At 54.1% G+C, this 15,812-nt stretch overlaps 1 protein-coding gene across 1 annotated transcript in view; it reads right to left on the bottom strand.

Moving 5' to 3' along the window:
- Positions 1-650: 650 nt before the first annotated feature.
- Positions 651-15,812, bottom strand: part of CAPN13 (calpain 13) — a 56,381-nt gene continuing 41,219 nt past the window's right edge. The window contains 10 exon segments of the mRNA XM_073791636.1: positions 651-1,095; positions 2,053-2,181; positions 3,547-3,622; positions 5,588-5,656; positions 7,265-7,322; positions 7,420-7,562; positions 11,851-11,887; positions 12,897-12,978; positions 12,981-13,092; positions 15,231-15,242. Coding sequence (XP_073647737.1) covers positions 980-1,095; positions 2,053-2,181; positions 3,547-3,622; positions 5,588-5,656; positions 7,265-7,322; positions 7,420-7,562; positions 11,851-11,887; positions 12,897-12,978; positions 12,981-13,092; positions 15,231-15,242 — 834 coding nt within the window. The 3' untranslated portion in view covers positions 651-979.

Raw genomic sequence — 15,812 nt, 5'->3', positions numbered from 1 at the left:
CTTGGCTCACATAGAGAAGGGCTCTGTAATCTCTGGGGAGGCTGCCCCCAGGGAGAGAGTCTCGTGTGCAGTTCCTGGAGGGGAAGATGCATTGTGCCCCTGGGAGGAAATGATTCTAAAGCTATGTCATCTTATCTGGGCTCTGGGGTCAGCTCTCCTCCTGCCTTCAGTTGTACATCACCAGGTTCATCCAGTGAGAAATAAGCATCCTTGTTACAACACAACTTTAAACTAGTCAGCTTAACACAGAGCAGGGCAAATGGTACCCTCTTCCCTTGAAAGATCTCAGTCTAGTCTCATCAACCTTTTCCAGCTAATTCCAACCCAAGCAGGAGGTCTCGGCCCTCTATTACAGCATATCTTCCGCTGCTCCCTGAATAGCCGGGCGCTGAGAGGGACAGCTGAGGTCAACCAGCTGGCTGGGTCAGGAGGCTCTTTCAAAAACTCACTGGGAGTAATTTTAATGTACAGTGAGCTCATGGGGCTTCCCTGGTGGCACAGTGGTTAGGAATCCACCTGCCAATGCAGGGGACACGGGTTCAAGCCCTGATCCAGGAAGATCCCACATGCTGCGGAGCAACTAAGCCCGTGCGCCACAACTACTGAGCCTGCACTCTAGAACCCGCAAGCCACAACTACTGAGCCTGCACGCCTACAGTCCATGCTCTGCAGCAAGAGAAGCCACCGCAATGAGAAGCCGACGCACCGCAACGAAGACCCAACGCAGCCAAAAATAAATAAATAAAATAAATAAATTAAAAAAACCAGTGAGCTCCACAGGTGTTCCTTAGTTCCCTCCTGGATTTATGACTCCCACACAATCCTCTGCTTTATTAAGCGATTGGAAAAAATAAAATCTGTCTGCCAGGATCCTAAAGCAGGCTTGGCAGCCAGCAATATATAAAGGCAGTAATTGGAGGCGGGGGGCCGGCAGCTTGGCTGGCCTCTGACAGACTGTTCAATAACCTCAGGCCTGGAATCAGGTGAGGGGAGGCGGCCTGGGGTTGTGCCCTGTCTCTGGGACGGGAAGGTACCTCACCTCCATTTCTGTCAGGTAGAGTCCTTTTCCGTCCTTGGAGAGGTTCTGGAACGCTTCTAGGGTAAAGAGGAGGAGAAGAATCAGGACAGGCCTGGGCCCACGTGCGATGAAAGCCAACGTGGTGATTGTGTGTGAAGCCCTGGAGTGTGCTCGGCCTCCCCTCCATTTCTCTTTCCAGCCAAACTCGACACCCGTGGCTCAGGCTCAGCCCTCAGAACAGCCCCCTGACTGCCCTGCCCCACATGCCCTGCCCCCTGCAGCTTCCTTACACTTTGTACTCTCCGCACTGGGCTGTGGGGATGCGGGCCTTGTTGTAGCAGGTATCTCGGGGCACCTCCCTTGTCCAGCTGCGAATTGTCTGGAGCAAGACCGCGCCTCTGGCTTCTCCTTTACCCTCCCAGCGTTCTGCTCTCTCCACCTTGTTAATTCCCTGCCTCAGAGCTGTGGAGTTAGTGCCACATGGCAGGGGCGGTGCAAGGATGTGAGCGTAGGACAGTTCCACTTCGACCTCAACCACAACAGCTCCATTTGGAGCTATATTGTGGCTTGGGGTTTCACGTGAAATGTCATTTAAAACAAAGGGGTGTGCTGCTAAAAAGTGTCAAAACCTCTGGCCTACATAGCTGGATTTCTGAGGCCTTGGTGGGGGGGACCTACTGCTCCCACCTACTCGCTGTGTGTGCAATCCTTCAGCAGGGATCAAACCCTTCGCTGCATGACTAAAGAGTAGGTTTAAACCATAAACACAATCTGGAGAGGGGCCGCAGCGATTTAACCTGGTTCCTGAGAGACGTGCTAGTAGGGTGATGAGGAAATGAGCGATCTGGGGTGGGGGAATGTCCTGGGGAGAAAAGGGTGCAGAAGGGAGGTTGGGGACTCCAGGCAACTACACCATCACACAGGCTAACGTTGGCTCTGTCCCTTGGGACGAGCCCAGGCCTGGGGCTGGAGCGCATTCCTGGTCCCCTCCTGTGTCCTTTGTGAAGGTCTCCAGGATGGCCCCGGGATGACACTTGTCATGGCTTCAAGCCGCATCAGGACACAGACCAGGCTGGGGAAGCTGACCCTGCCTGTGCTGTCGCTATAGCGGAGTCTCATGAGATCCAGCCGCTCATTGGTGACGGGGATCCCTGCAAGGAAGTCTGGGACACGGGGGGAGCCAGTGAGCAGGGAGGAGGTCGGGAGTTGGGGTGGTCCTGTCCTCAGAGCGGAGAGCTCAGGTGGTGGCCTCAGGTGGACGGGAGAGAGCTGCCTCGCCCTCTTCGAGTCCTGTGGTCGTGCACGTCTAGCTGTGAGCTCCAAGGGGGCACTGACCACAGAACCAACAACGGCAGACTGAAAATCAGGGGGGCCTGTGCACCCCGGTGAGCCAGCAGAACACTGTAAACCAAACCATCCGTCAAGGGGACAAGCCCGGTGGCCTGTGGGCCCCATACAGCCACAGACATATTCGGCTTCTCCTGCAGAGCTCATAAAATGTGGATCTGAATGCCTTTAGATAGGGCACGCCTCCGCAGCTTGCATGTTCTCAAACTGCCCCCTCAAATCACATCAGCTCTGTTGCCCCTTTCAGTTACCGGACTGGCCCCTGCCAGCTTTTCGGCCGAATTCCAACTATTCTCTTTCTCCCTTTTCTTATTCTGGAGTCATGAGTGAGGTTCTCCTTTAAAGGTTTCGTCTTTCACCGGCCGTTCAGTGGTTCTCAGAGTGGGATTCCCCAGACCAGAAGCTTTGGCTTCACTAGGGAACTTGTCAGAAGTACAGATTCTTGAGCCCCACCCCAGTCCTCCTGAAGCAGAAACGTTGGGCAGGTGGTGAGGCTCACCAGTCTGCACTGTCACAAGCCCCCAGGGGTCCTGACTCGGGCTCAGGTGTGAGAACCACAGCCCTCGGCTGTGAAAAGTAAGGCGAGGATAGAGGCTGAAGCCGGGTGTGGGCAGCAGCTCAGGTTTCTACCCGCTCAACAGGCTGAGAGCCCCTGGGAGGGAGACCCGTGGAGGCCGCCCTTCCAGCAGGGGACCTGCTGGAGCCTGATTTTACATTGTATTCAGGAAGGTGGCAGTTTCCTGACTTAACCCTTTTGTGAGCCATTTCCCCCATGGGTACAGTGAGGATAACGATTCCTGTCCTTCCCAAGTTCCGGAGCTGTTGAGACAGTCAAATGAGGTGACGTTGTTGCTGAAATATGAAGCATCTGCGCCCTGCGCTGTTATTATCATTCTCCCAGGACTGAGAGCTCTTGCCTCCTTGAAGCAGACAGAGGCCACTTGATTTCACTTAGCCCCAGACCCTCCGCAAAGAGAGCACATCAGCCCCCCTGTGGGTATTTAACCCTGACGGCCCGGATGCCGAGATGGAAGCATCTTCAAGGCAAGCTAGATTTCTGGTAGGGGACCAACCATGCGGGGTCATTTCTACACAATTAGAGCTGTGCTGGGGAGAGACACACACACACACACACACACACACACACCAGTCATCATGCCTCAAAGGGTCGCCGGCTTTACCTGTGTCCTTTATGACCTTCCACAAATCCGAGCTTGGGAAAACTCCAGAGTTCTTCCGGGAGTTTTGGGAAACACTCTGATACGGGAGAAAAAGCAAGAAGCCCGTGTGAGCCCAGTGTCCACCTGGGAGAGGATGTCCTGGGTACCTGGGTAGAGGGAGGTCCCGATAAATCTCGTTCCCAGCCCTGGAGGCTGCTTCACTAAAGCACGAGTGGGCCCAGCTCAGAGGTCGGCAGGGTGCATAGCTGAGGCCGGGGTTGGGGAATGGGCTCTGCTTGATAAAGCTGACTGCCTGGCCGTCAACTGCGGGGTGGCAGGTCCCTCTCCCAGGCCCGCACCTTCCCCCCGCTCCCCCGACCTGCTCTCCTTCCTCTTCCTCACCCCCTAGACTGGGCTCCTGCCGCCCGGGAGGCTTCCTGCTTTCCAGGGAGGTAGAGAGCTCTCTAGAGGTTGCCTAGGGTGGGGTTAATAGCACAGACGTTACAACCAAACCGCTGAGTATAAATCCCAGCTTGACTATTACCAGCTGTGTAACCTGGGTCAAGTGACCTAACCTTTCTAGGCCTCAGTTTCCCCCTCTGTAGCACAGGGCCAATTACAGTACGTACCTCACAGGTTCGTTGCAAGGAGTAAACGAGCACATGTTTATGAAGCGTTTAGGAGCGCGCCTTGCACGACAGCGAGTGCTACGTAGGCAGCACTGAAGGTACGTGAGAACTGCGCCTGGGACCAGGCACGGCCGTGGTGTGGAGTCACCTGAACGCCCCGATTTTGTGCAGGGCGGCTCTCCGTTTGCCCGAGACTTTTCTCCCTCCCCCTAATTCTCACTCGAACCCTCAGGCTCCTCCTGCTTCCCAGGTGAGGACACAGGTGGGTGAGTAACTTGCCTTGAATGGAGCAGGCAGGCACCGCAGGACTGAACCCGGGACTCCTAACGTTGGCCTATGCTCAGCTGCTGCCCAGGAGCTGTTTTAAAGCAAAATACCCCCAAGCAGGTGTGCAGCTGAGGCAGCTCGTGGGAGCCGGTTACTGGGAAAGAGCGGCTTGACAACTCTTCTCTGGCCTTAGTTGGCTTTTGTGAGTTCAGAGGCTTAGCGTGTTCTCAATCAGGTACGGACTCATTCATTCAGTCACGCGTTCGTTCGGTCATTTGTTCAGCACTCGAGTGCCTTCTGTGTGCTGGACACCGTGGAAGGCCCTGGGGAAAAGGACGAATATGAGGGATTCCTGCCCGGGAGGACCCTGCAATCTAATGGGAGGACTGTCGGCCATTGCAGTGCCTGGTGAGAAACCAAATGACCCCAATCAGGGATTCGGTGATATAAATAAATAATATGTAAATTGAAAGTGTTTTTATTTTATTATTGTGGGCTCAAGTGTTAGGAGCTGAAGGGGGACTCGCTGGGTCTTAGGGGGGCGGGCAAGGCCCCCAGGGGTTTTGGGGCTGGACCCGCAGGCTGGGTGGGCATCAGGCAGGCTCTGAGTGCAGGGACGGGAGGACAAGGAGTCTCAGGGCTGGGGTCCGATGGAGCCAGTGGGATGAGGGAAAGGGCTTCTCCTGGACCCCACAGTGGGTCCCAACTCAGAGGATCCTATGTACAGCTGAGGAGTTTCAACTTTGTCCTGAGAACAACAGTGAGGCCACACTGAGGCCACAGACCACACTGTGATTCTGACGTATGTCCTGGCAGACGGAGGGGAAGGGGGTGAGGGGAACTGGTGGCCTAGGGGCTGCTGCACTGGGCCTGGGGAGCAATGAGGAGAGCAGTGCTAGCTGGCAGTTTTAGCTAAGTCACTGTGACCCGTTTCTCCTCCAGCCTCCTAGAGCGGTCCTCAGCCTGCCACCCGACCGCGCATTGCCTCGTACCTTCTAGTGGTGCATGTACAGATCCCCAAGCAAAACAGGGGCCCTCCTTGAGGGTGGGGGTGAGTCTCCTCTCCTTTCATAGCCCTCAACCCTGGTGTAGGATCGGGCTACCCTGTAAACATATGCTAAACCAGACAGAATAAGAGTGTTAGTCAAAAGGGAACACGCAGGTACCTGGCAGTGGACAAGACGGCTCCACAGCCTTGAAAACTCCTCTTGGTCAAGCCGCCCGTTCACCTTCAGCTGGTGGGGAGTTAAGAGTCAAGCAGTCCTTCGTGCAGTGAGCAGAGAGCAGCCCCACCCACCAGCTAGTAACACAGTCAGTCCAGCGTCACCTGGATGTGGCCCTACACCAGCTGGCTCTTGCTGTATCTGAAAGGGACCTGGCTTAGATTTATTTCACAGGGAAAACAATCAATTGGAAGGAGAAGGCGGCCCTGAGAAAGGAGAGCCAACATCACGTGCGCCCAGGGGAAGAGAGCGAGCCCCAAACACAGCCTTCACCAGTTGGGGTGGGGGCCCTGGCAGGGGGGAGTGGGGAGCAGCTGGGGGGAGGAGAGCGCCTTGCAACTCCGGAGGCAGCATGAGAGGTGAGTGCACCCGCCAAGTGTGCGCCAGTGGATGGACCGCATTCTGTGTATTCAAGTCAGCCCTGGTCACTCCATACGATGGGTTTAATGAAAACTAATGAAAAGAATGGATCTCTGAGAAACTGGAGGGGAGCTGGTGGGTGAGCAACAGGAAGGGTAGAAAAGACCTGTCTGCTTTGCAGGGGTCCTGCAGACATGACCTCCCCTAGGGTTGCCTGCCCCAGGATGTGGGGCTGCCGAGGGCCATTGGACTCATCCGCAGGGATGAGCAGTGTCTCTGGGTGATTCCAAGCCGCAGCCAGCAGAGACAGGGCCTGACTGATGATTTCATCAGGAAGGCCTCTTGTCTGACAATGGCTGGCTTCACATCCCCAGTCGAGTCTTGTTAAGAGTGAAAGAGCCGGGGGACCCGTGTCACCCCAGGGAGACCGTGCACACCCGAGGGAGGAGCTGCAAGGCAGCGGCTGGGGGATACGCCCACGAGGAGCCAGAGGGAGGTGGGGCGGCAGGGGAGAAACGGCTCAGGGGAGAGCGGAAGTCAGGACGGGAGGCAGGAGACCCGGGGTTGGGTCCCAGCCCCGCCACTTGCGGCCACGGAACGTGGGCAGGTCACTGCACTGTCCCAGCCCAGTCTCATCTGCAAGTGCAGCACGATAGTAATAATGGGGTGTAAGTGCCGCGCAGACCGAAGAGTTTTCTGCAAGGCTGGTGGCTGTTATCTTTATTGAACTGGGGGCTTGCTGAGCAAGGAATTTAAATAGTGAGGACTCCTGCAGTGGTAAGGAGAGGGGTGTAAGGAAGATAGTTCCCACTGGTGCTACAAGGAGGCAGTGAAGGATAATGTTAGAACATAGACTTTGGAGGCTGAAAACTCCAACTTCAAATCCAGACACAAATTCTGACTAGCTGTGGGATCTGGGCTGAACCCTTGTTTCTTCCATTGGATCATGGGACAATACTTCTTATATCACAGGGGTTATTGCAAGAATTATGAGGAAAATGATATATATCAGTACAGTTCTTGGCATGCAGCAGACGCCTGATAGGTGGTAAGTTTTGTTATTGTTGCTGTGGCGGTTCTGGAGGGCAAGTTGGTGCAGAATTCCCAGGAGCCCAGGCTCTTTGGTGAGCCCTCAGAACCAAGAAGGAAAATAATGAGGGTGAGAAAAGTGTTCCCCAGTGTCCTAAATAGACCCCTGGGGAAGCCCAAGGAGCAGACAGGCTCTTAGAGCTGCGGGAGGGGGATGACTGCAAAGGATACATCCGTCAGAGCCACAGTGCTCCGGCACTCATGCAAAGAGGATGTGTCCACTGAGGTCCTGAGGGGGAGAACAGGAAGGACTGAAACGTCAGGGAGGGGGCATAGGACTGGCGTGGCCATGGGGATGGGGTTGGGGCCAGGAGGTCCTTCCTTACCTTCTAGGAATTCCTGGTTGAGAAGGCTCTGAACCTGGGTTCGGAGGGTATCCACCAAGGGGAGAAACGAAGTTGGAGTCCAGTCTGGGTTCTACTCTCAAGCCATGCACCTTGGCGCAAAGTCCTGGATCAATGTCCAGCCCCTGATCCAAACGAGGAAGGGATGCAGGAATCACATCGGTGCCCAGGAGCAGAGGGGCACACCTGCCTGACTGTGAAAGCACTGGGATTTCTGAGCACTTAGTTCCCATCTCACCTTTGTCATGAAGCCTTCCCTCCCTCCCTCCCTCCCTCCCTCCCTTTCCTCCCTTCCTTCTCTCCCTCCCTCCCTCTCCTCCCTCCCTCCTCCCTCCCTCCCTCCCCTCCCTCCCTCCCCTCCCTTCCTCCTTCCCCTCCCTTCCTCCTTCCCTCCCTCCCTCCCTTCCCTCCCTCCCTCCCCTCCCTTCCCTTCCTTCCTCCCTCCCTCCCCTCCCTCCCTCCTTCCCTCCCTCCCCTCCCTCCCTCCCCTCCCTTCCTCCCTCCCTTTCCTCCCTTCTTTCCCTCCCTCCCTCCCTCCCGTCCCTTCCCTCCCTCCCTCCCCCCCTCCCTCCCTCCCTGCCTCCCCTCCCTCCCTCATGATCCCTCCCTTCCCTCCCTTCCCTTCCCTCCCTCCCTCCCTCCCCTCCCTTCCTCCCTCCCTCCCTTTCCTCCCTTCTTTCCCTCCCTCCCTCCCTTCCCTCCCTCCCTCCCCTCCCTTCCCTTCCTTCCTTCCTCCCTCCCTCCCCCCTTCCCTCCCTCCCTCCTTCCCTCCCTCCCTCCTTTCCTCCTTCCCTCCCTCCCTCCCTCCCTCCCCTCCCCTCCCTCCCTCCCTCCCCTCCCTCCCTCCCTCCCCTCCCTCCCCTCCCCTCCCTCCCTCCCTCCCCTCCCCTCCCTCCCTCCCTCCCTCCCCTCCCCTCCCTCCCTCCCCTCCCCTCCCCTCCCCTCCCTCCCTCCCCTCCCCTCCCTCCCTCCCTCCCTCCCTCCTTCCCTCCTTCCTTCTTTTTTTTTGGCTGCACAGCATGACTTGCGGGATCTTAGTTCCCTGATCAGGGATTGAACCCGCGCCCTCGGCAGTGAAAGCGTGGAGTCCTAACCACTGGACCACCAGGGGATTCCCATGAAGCATTTCCTGATTGCTCCAGGCCCTGGTGGTAACTCCCTCCCTGAACATCTGTAGTGCTGATTACTCCTTACCTTTGATACCTGGTGTGGGTCACCTTGCATTTCTCTCTTTATTCATTACTGGGCTGAAAGCTGTGTTTACTTCCCCCGCACCATACCCAGCACTTGGGAGCCCCTCAGGAGAAGTAGTTGAATGAATCAATTCAGCTCTACAGGTGTGTTCCTCCATCTGCTTCCAGAAAGGAAGTGAGAGAAAACATGACTACTGAGTGTGTGTGTGTGTGTGTGTGTGTGTGCGCTGAGGGGAGATAAAAACACCAGGAATCCAGGCTAGGACAAGTTGCTCTAATTGAGCACATAACTTAGCATTAGTCTTCCCAGCCACAGAAGCAGAAAGGGAGACATCATGGTTTTCCTCGGATAAAAAACAGGAAGCAGCTGAGGTTGAGGGGAGAGAAACTTTCCGGGCCTGAACTTCTGAAGGTGTTAACTGCCTTCACTTTTCTGTTCGGGACACTGACCCCAACAGTTTTATGGGCAGCAGATTCCGTGACGATTTGACAGAGAAGCAGAGCTCTTCTCCATGCAGCTGTTTCCTTCACTCAGCCTGGTAAAAAGCCGAGGGCATGATGGGACATCACCACCCTGGGGAAGCTGTCCCACGGGAGAAGGAGTTGGAGTGAGGGCGCCCGGCAGGTGGCTTTGTAGAGGGGCACTAGGTCAGGAGGAAGGAGGTTCCTCCTTGGGGTCTTCTGAGAACCAGTACCACACAGACAACAGATAAGCAGTCCCCAGGGTGGCCTCACCACCCAGAACACACGGCAAAAGCAGCCCTACAGTTTGTCCTTACTGGAGTCCTTTAGCCGGAAAAATGAGCCCCAGTGATGTCACCAGTGCAACACATGCTGCCAGCATCTGAAATCGGCCCTTAGGTCATCCCTCCAGCGTCTCCCTGGTCGGTCACGTCAGGGAAGTCGGTGTTGTGTGCCCGCCATCAGAGTTTCTTCCTCGAAAGAATCGTGGCATCTCACTATGAAGAGCAGTTGCCGTGGTGAGGAGTCACGTGAGAACGTGAGCAGCTGTGGGGCATGGGTCGCATCCCCCGCGCTGGACAGCCCCGACCTGGTCCCTGCACCCAGCAAACACCATAATGTTGGAAGAGATGGGGCTAGGAATGGAGATAAAGGTTGCCTGAACAAAACGCCCAAAGAATCGCACGCCGGCCTCTACACCTCAATGGAAGATGCCTAAGGACTGATGCTTTGCTTTCCTTGGAACATCCTAGGGTATCTGTACATGTTTGCTGATTGAATAAATGATAGATGATGGATGTGGCCTGTCCCAAAGGCTGAGTGTGTCCTTCCTTTTCCCACAGGCGGACCTTGGGTTGCGGTACCACCACCACTACTACGGCTGATAAAGGGGTACAAGAGATTGGGAGACAGGACAGAGTGAGTACATGGACGAATATTTTGCTCTCAACTTTCTTTTGAGGACACAACCTGTGAGGATAGTTTGCAGGTTGTGCAGAGTGATGCCAGGTTGGCCCTGCTCAAGGGTCTCCACCAAGGGGAGAAGAGAAGTTGGAGTCCAGTCTGGGTTCTACTCTCGAGCCACGCACCTTGGCGCAAAGCTCCATCTCTCTTCTATTCTAATTCCTACGAAGGCCTCATGTGGGCTGCCAGTTACCCTCTATGAGAAGACATTTGGTTGTTGTTTGGAAAAGTCCTGATTAGGGAATCTGTACCATTTATCATATGACAAATTATATTTTTTATTTCAGAGGTGCAGGTTCATGGACCACGTTGAGGACTTTGCCACCTGCCCCGGAAGGAAGCTTGGTCTCACGTATCCTAACCGGGTCCTGCTGATCACCTAGGGGAAGTAACCTTAGCTAGAGCATCTGCTCTGGGGAAGTGAATCTGTCTTAATTCAGTGCAGATTGATTGAACACCTTCTCTGTGCCAAGGACAGTGATAGTTACTGGGGACAAGGAATGCATACGTTGTCATCCCTGCCTTCAGAAGCTCACAGACTGGGGACATTCACCATAGTAGATCCCGTTTTGCATCAAGTGAAGTGCTTTCTGAGTCAGCCCAGATGTGGGCCTGAATCCTGGGCTAGTGTCGATTTCAAGGAGGTTCATACTGAGCTGTTCCCTATTACACGTACCCTCACGCCAGCCACATTCTTCATCTCTCCTTGTTTATATCTCTGGGCCCAAGCTACCTGAATAACTTCCCTTTGGCTGCCTCCTGGTTACCAATGCCCTGTTAGCCTTCTGAATGTCTGGCGTCTTCCTGTCCTTGGCCCCTGTCTGCCCAAGGTCGGCATGGTACACTCGATCATCTATATGACTTTCCGCTTCCCACACCGACATGACGACTAATGGTAAAAGGCCCATCGTGCAGAGCCCCTGGCAGCTGGGTTTTTTCCTGACAAGTCAAGGAATTCTTTATAACGGCTTATTAAACCATTAAGAAAATCCCCTGCGCACGTAGGTGGCTTGGCGGGAAGAAGGCTGTTGGTGCTTTCTGAAGCTGGCCAGCTCCTGAGAAGGATGCCAACGTTGGTGGGAGGTGGCAGAACGGGAGGAGGAAAGATTTCAAGGGGTATTGCCAATTGCTTGTTTAAAGATTTTAAAAGCTCACTCTCCTATAATCAGGCCCTTCCTTTCCAAACTACACTTCACCCCAGATGTCACCCAGGTGGGGCGCCCCATCTCTCCAGATCAGTTCTGGACATCCAGGGACAGAGGCTGACACGACCACCCGTCAAGTCATCTTCCTCTCTCTATCCTGATAAGGACCTGGAAGAGGTTTCCTTCCTCCGGCTCCTCCATCACCTGTCCTATGTAGGGCCCCTCACCGTCACGCTAAGTACTGTACCTGCTGAGCCTATCTGTAGAAAATGCTTCGTTGGGAGCCATTTCTGGACGACCTGCCTGGATCTAAGGAAGAACAGCCAACATCAGATTTCTGGGGAAGGAGGTGAGGGCCCCAAAACCTTCCACCTGGATCTGAGACAGAGGCTTCTTCATCCAGCAATTGGATCAAACCTTTTTGGGGAATGGGAAAATGGAAATTTGCGGAAGGAAGATGGTTGGGTCCAGCCTGGCCTTCAAGGCCTGGTCTTCTCACCTCATCCCTGCCCCTTTGAGCCATCACCAGCCCATTGTGGTATCTGTGCTTTCATTGGTCAGTGGTGAGGCAAGAAGGAAGGAGATAGAAGCTCTTGGGGAGGGGACGTGACCCAGTGAAGTTTGCCAACCAAGCCTTGCCACACACTTACCTGCAGTGGTCTGAGGTTGAGATTATCGTCCAGGTTCCTAGAAAATCAGGGGGACAGTGTGACAAGGATGACCAGCTCACTATTCAAAGGAGGCTCACGCTTACATGTGGCAGGCACCCCTGCAGGCACTGGGCATCTATGCCAAGGACACACGTGGAGAGCCCTCAGCACAGCAAGCTGTGAAGTGGGCAGCCATGGCAGTCAGCAGACAGACGAGCATCTTGACCTCATGTCCAGTCTTTCGGGTGGCCCACCCCTGGTCTTCAAATCATTTTGTAAACTGTTCCTTTCACAACCAGATATATGTGTATCGTAACCCCCATTGCCGGATAGCAAATAAGATTTGTCTTAGGTTCCAACTCTGAATGGTGGCACAGTGACCATCTGGCATTCTGGACTGAGAAGGCCTCGTCCATGCTCAACGGTAAAGACTGCCATGATTGTAGTGATGTCTGCCTCGGGGCCAAGAGGCATGAGGTGCCCAGCAGGGTCTTCACTGCAATGAAGACCCTCCACCATCAGACTCTATCACTCAGGCCCATCTCTCACTGTCTCCCTGATGTGCCCCACATTCTGTCCACATTTCAGACAATTGCCACGCATGCCACGTACCACCTTTGTGTGTATGGACAACATCGCTCATTCTTCAACAAGCCCCATGCTCGCCCACTTCCCTGCTTCTGCTTATGTCTTTTTCCTCCACCTGCACTGCCTTGCCCTGGGAAACACTGTTAGGTTTTCCATCAAGGACTAGCTCACATTCCATGTCCCCCAAGAAGCCTTCCTCTGTCCCTCTTGCCAGAAGGGAATCCTCCACTCTGTCCTCCCACACGACCCTGCACTTCCGTCAGGCAATGGCCCCATCCTGTTTGTGGTCTACGTATTGGTTCACAGACTCTCTCGCCTCCACTCTGTGCTGAGCTTCTTGAGGGCGGGGGGCCGTGCTGTGTCCCCTGCTAACAGAGTGCGTTGCCGCACAGAATGGTGCAATGTGTTTTTATAAAATTAAGTAGAATAAAACGTTTAGAATCCCAGAAGTTCTGTACCTGTCACTGTCTGGCATCTTTAGGAAGATTCGGAGCAAGAACTCAACTGCTTCTCTGCCTGCGGAGGCGACCACCACATAGGGCTCAGGCTGAAACACTCTGTAAGGCTGCATGTGGTTTCAGAAACGATGCCCTTCTCAGCAATTCTGAATTTGGAAAAAAAGGTGGATGGCAATCTCTCTCGGAAATGCTGGAACTGGAAGAGACGAGAAACCCCCTCTGTGCATGGGCCACAGCTACCAGGAGAGACCCCTACCTCCCAGACCCCTCTCCATCCATCAGAACAGCACTACAGGCCCTGAAAAGGGAGACACTGCTTACCCGAAGTCTCGAAATGCAATAGAGTTCAGACTGTTATTTAATATAGATGCTAACACTACAACGAATGAGGGGAATATGATACATGGTTTTACCTCATTAAATCTTACAGCATCCTGGGCTTCTGGGTTTATCTCCCTGCTTATATACAAAGACAAATCATGAAAACTAGTGAGACTGTTCCAATACTGAATTAATTCAGTAATTCAAAACGTAATTCAGTACTGGAATTTGGAGTCCTTTTCTCTGGACCCTTTTGCAAAGCACTCCTTGGACCCCTGCAGCACTGCGGGGCTGGAGTCCTTTCGCTCCCTCCATTCCTTCCTTCCAGGAAAGCTCTGAAATGCCTTCTCACTGGAGAATAATAGGCCCTCATCATTCTCCTTTTATTTCAATATTTTCTTGGAGATAAAACAATAAATACCATGCAGTTCCTATTACTGGACGTCACATACATATTACATGATGAAAACCCCTTACTAACTAAATTTTCCCCAGCACAACTGAGATGGGGATTCCATTGAGAGCGGTCACGCAGCATGAAATGACTGCTTGTGAGCTCTGCCTCGGGGGGAAATGAGGAGACGGGGAGAGGGTCTTTTCAAGGGGTGGGAACCAGGCTGGGCTGCCGCTGAGGCTACTGTTGCTGCGTGCATCGGGGCACTGGGCAGAGCCTCCCAACTGATGCTGCTGACATTATCAGCAGCCCCAGTGTCTCTGGAGCCTGACTTGCTTGGGCCTTTCTAGCAAAAGAAACGATGAGATCAGTTCTTCTCCAGAGTCAGCACTGTTCTGTGTGTGTGTGTGTGTGTGTGTGTGTGTGTGTGTGTGTGTGTGTGTGTGTGTGCGCGCGCGCGCGCGCACACGTGTGCACATGGGGAGGCACTGTGTACGGACGGGTGTGGGCTCTGAGCCTCCTACAATCACAAGACCTGACCCTCTATTTCTAGGGATGCGGCTCATACCTTTTATTCGATCAAGTCCTCACCTCGTTCTCCACGTCTGGGAACTAGAACCCTGACTCGTTCCTTGCACCTGACTGCTTCCCTTGAAGCCCTTCCATGACTGTTGTGCTGAGAACCAGAGTTGGATCCTAAACCCAGCTCTGTGGCTGGGCCGCCGCTGTGACAGGCAGACCTCCTTGCTGTCTGCTTTCTGCCTGGGGTTCTGTGTATCCCCTGCTCAAGGACCACCCGTCCCAGCCTCTGTCTCCCTGTTGGGGGACATCTGGAAGGGCCGGAGGAGCTTCCCTGGACCTGCCAACAGGCTGCAGTCACCACCCGCTGGCTGTGGCTACATCCTGCTCCCTCCATCTTCCCTTCCATCCTCGTCCTGGCACATGTACATCCCCTTGGGCAACAGCCGCATCACAGAGTTCACGTCTAAAGGGGTTTGAGTGCCTGTGAGGTTAGGTTTCCCAAACTCCATCTTTCCTTCTCCATCCTTACCCATATTTTGGTCACCTTTCACCCATGCCAAGCCAGAATATTTACTGGGTGGGGGTGGGGAGGGGCAGGTGGTAGTGGGTGGTCGGGAGGGTGGGGAGGGAGGGTGGTGGCGGTGATGTGGCTGTAAGAAGAGTTGGAGGATGTGCCTTGAACTTGCATTTGCATTGCATGCATCCTGGTTGTGGTGGGATTGGGGGCTGACAAAGAATACAGGAGGCTAAAGATCTACCCCCGGCCCCACCAGGGACCCATGAGCCCTGTCTCTCATCTTAAAAGGAACGGGCAGCGTCAATCTTATCTATCAGGGGCCAAATGCTTGAGGATGGTTTCATGGTTGCATTCCCTCTGCAACGTCAAACCAGAGAACAGCTTAAGGGATCCAGCTGACAAGGACAGCTGAAATATTCCCTGCGTTGTTGACCTGTTTGGAAGTTCTAAGCTTGTATCTATTACAGGACATAGCAAGACTGAATTGGCAGCCAGAGAACAGCAAGAGACACGTTGAGGTCAAGGGTGTTGGAAGAGGCGTAACAATATGGACAGACGGCAGCAGGGGCGGTGGCCATACCTGATAGTCAATCTGAGGGAAGAGAAGAAAGGCAGGTTCAGGAACACAAACTAAAACCCAAAGGCGAGCAGATCTGAGAAGGCTGGCTCGGGGCCCTGCGTTCCTTTTTGTTGCACTTTCAGCCTGTTCCCTGGAACACTTGGGAGTGAACAGGGACCATCACTCATTCTCTGTGCAGAGCTGTGACAAAGGAAACCCAACTGCTGTAGGGAGCATGAAGGGGAAAGGAAATTGAAGTGGGAGGAAGGTGTCTGAGAAAAGGAGACTCTCCCTTTCTCATCTCAGCTTGGTTACTCTTCACAGCAGTGATGATAAAATTGGAAGGAAAAGAGACAGTGATGGGAACTGGAGGTAAGACAGAACCTGGATCAAATGTAAATTCCCCAGAGTTGGAGCTCCAAGGAGAAGGAAACTGTTATTCCATCAGACCACTGTAAAGCATGGTGGGAATTTGTTCTAGCATTCCTCTCCTCCCAATCGCTGTACCTCAGTGTTTGTAGGGATGTATGTGTGGGTCTGAATGTGGAAATATCTCTGTTTCAGTCTGTTCATGTTGCATAAGGAGGCACTGAAGATGCAGTC

This window comes from Tursiops truncatus, chromosome 14 (genome assembly GCF_011762595.2).
Source record: "Tursiops truncatus isolate mTurTru1 chromosome 14, mTurTru1.mat.Y, whole genome shotgun sequence".
In the NCBI taxonomy this organism is placed as follows: domain Eukaryota; kingdom Metazoa; phylum Chordata; class Mammalia; order Artiodactyla; family Delphinidae; genus Tursiops; species Tursiops truncatus.
Note: the sequence above shows the minus strand (reverse complement) of the source record. Positions and strands in the feature narration are given on the sequence as shown.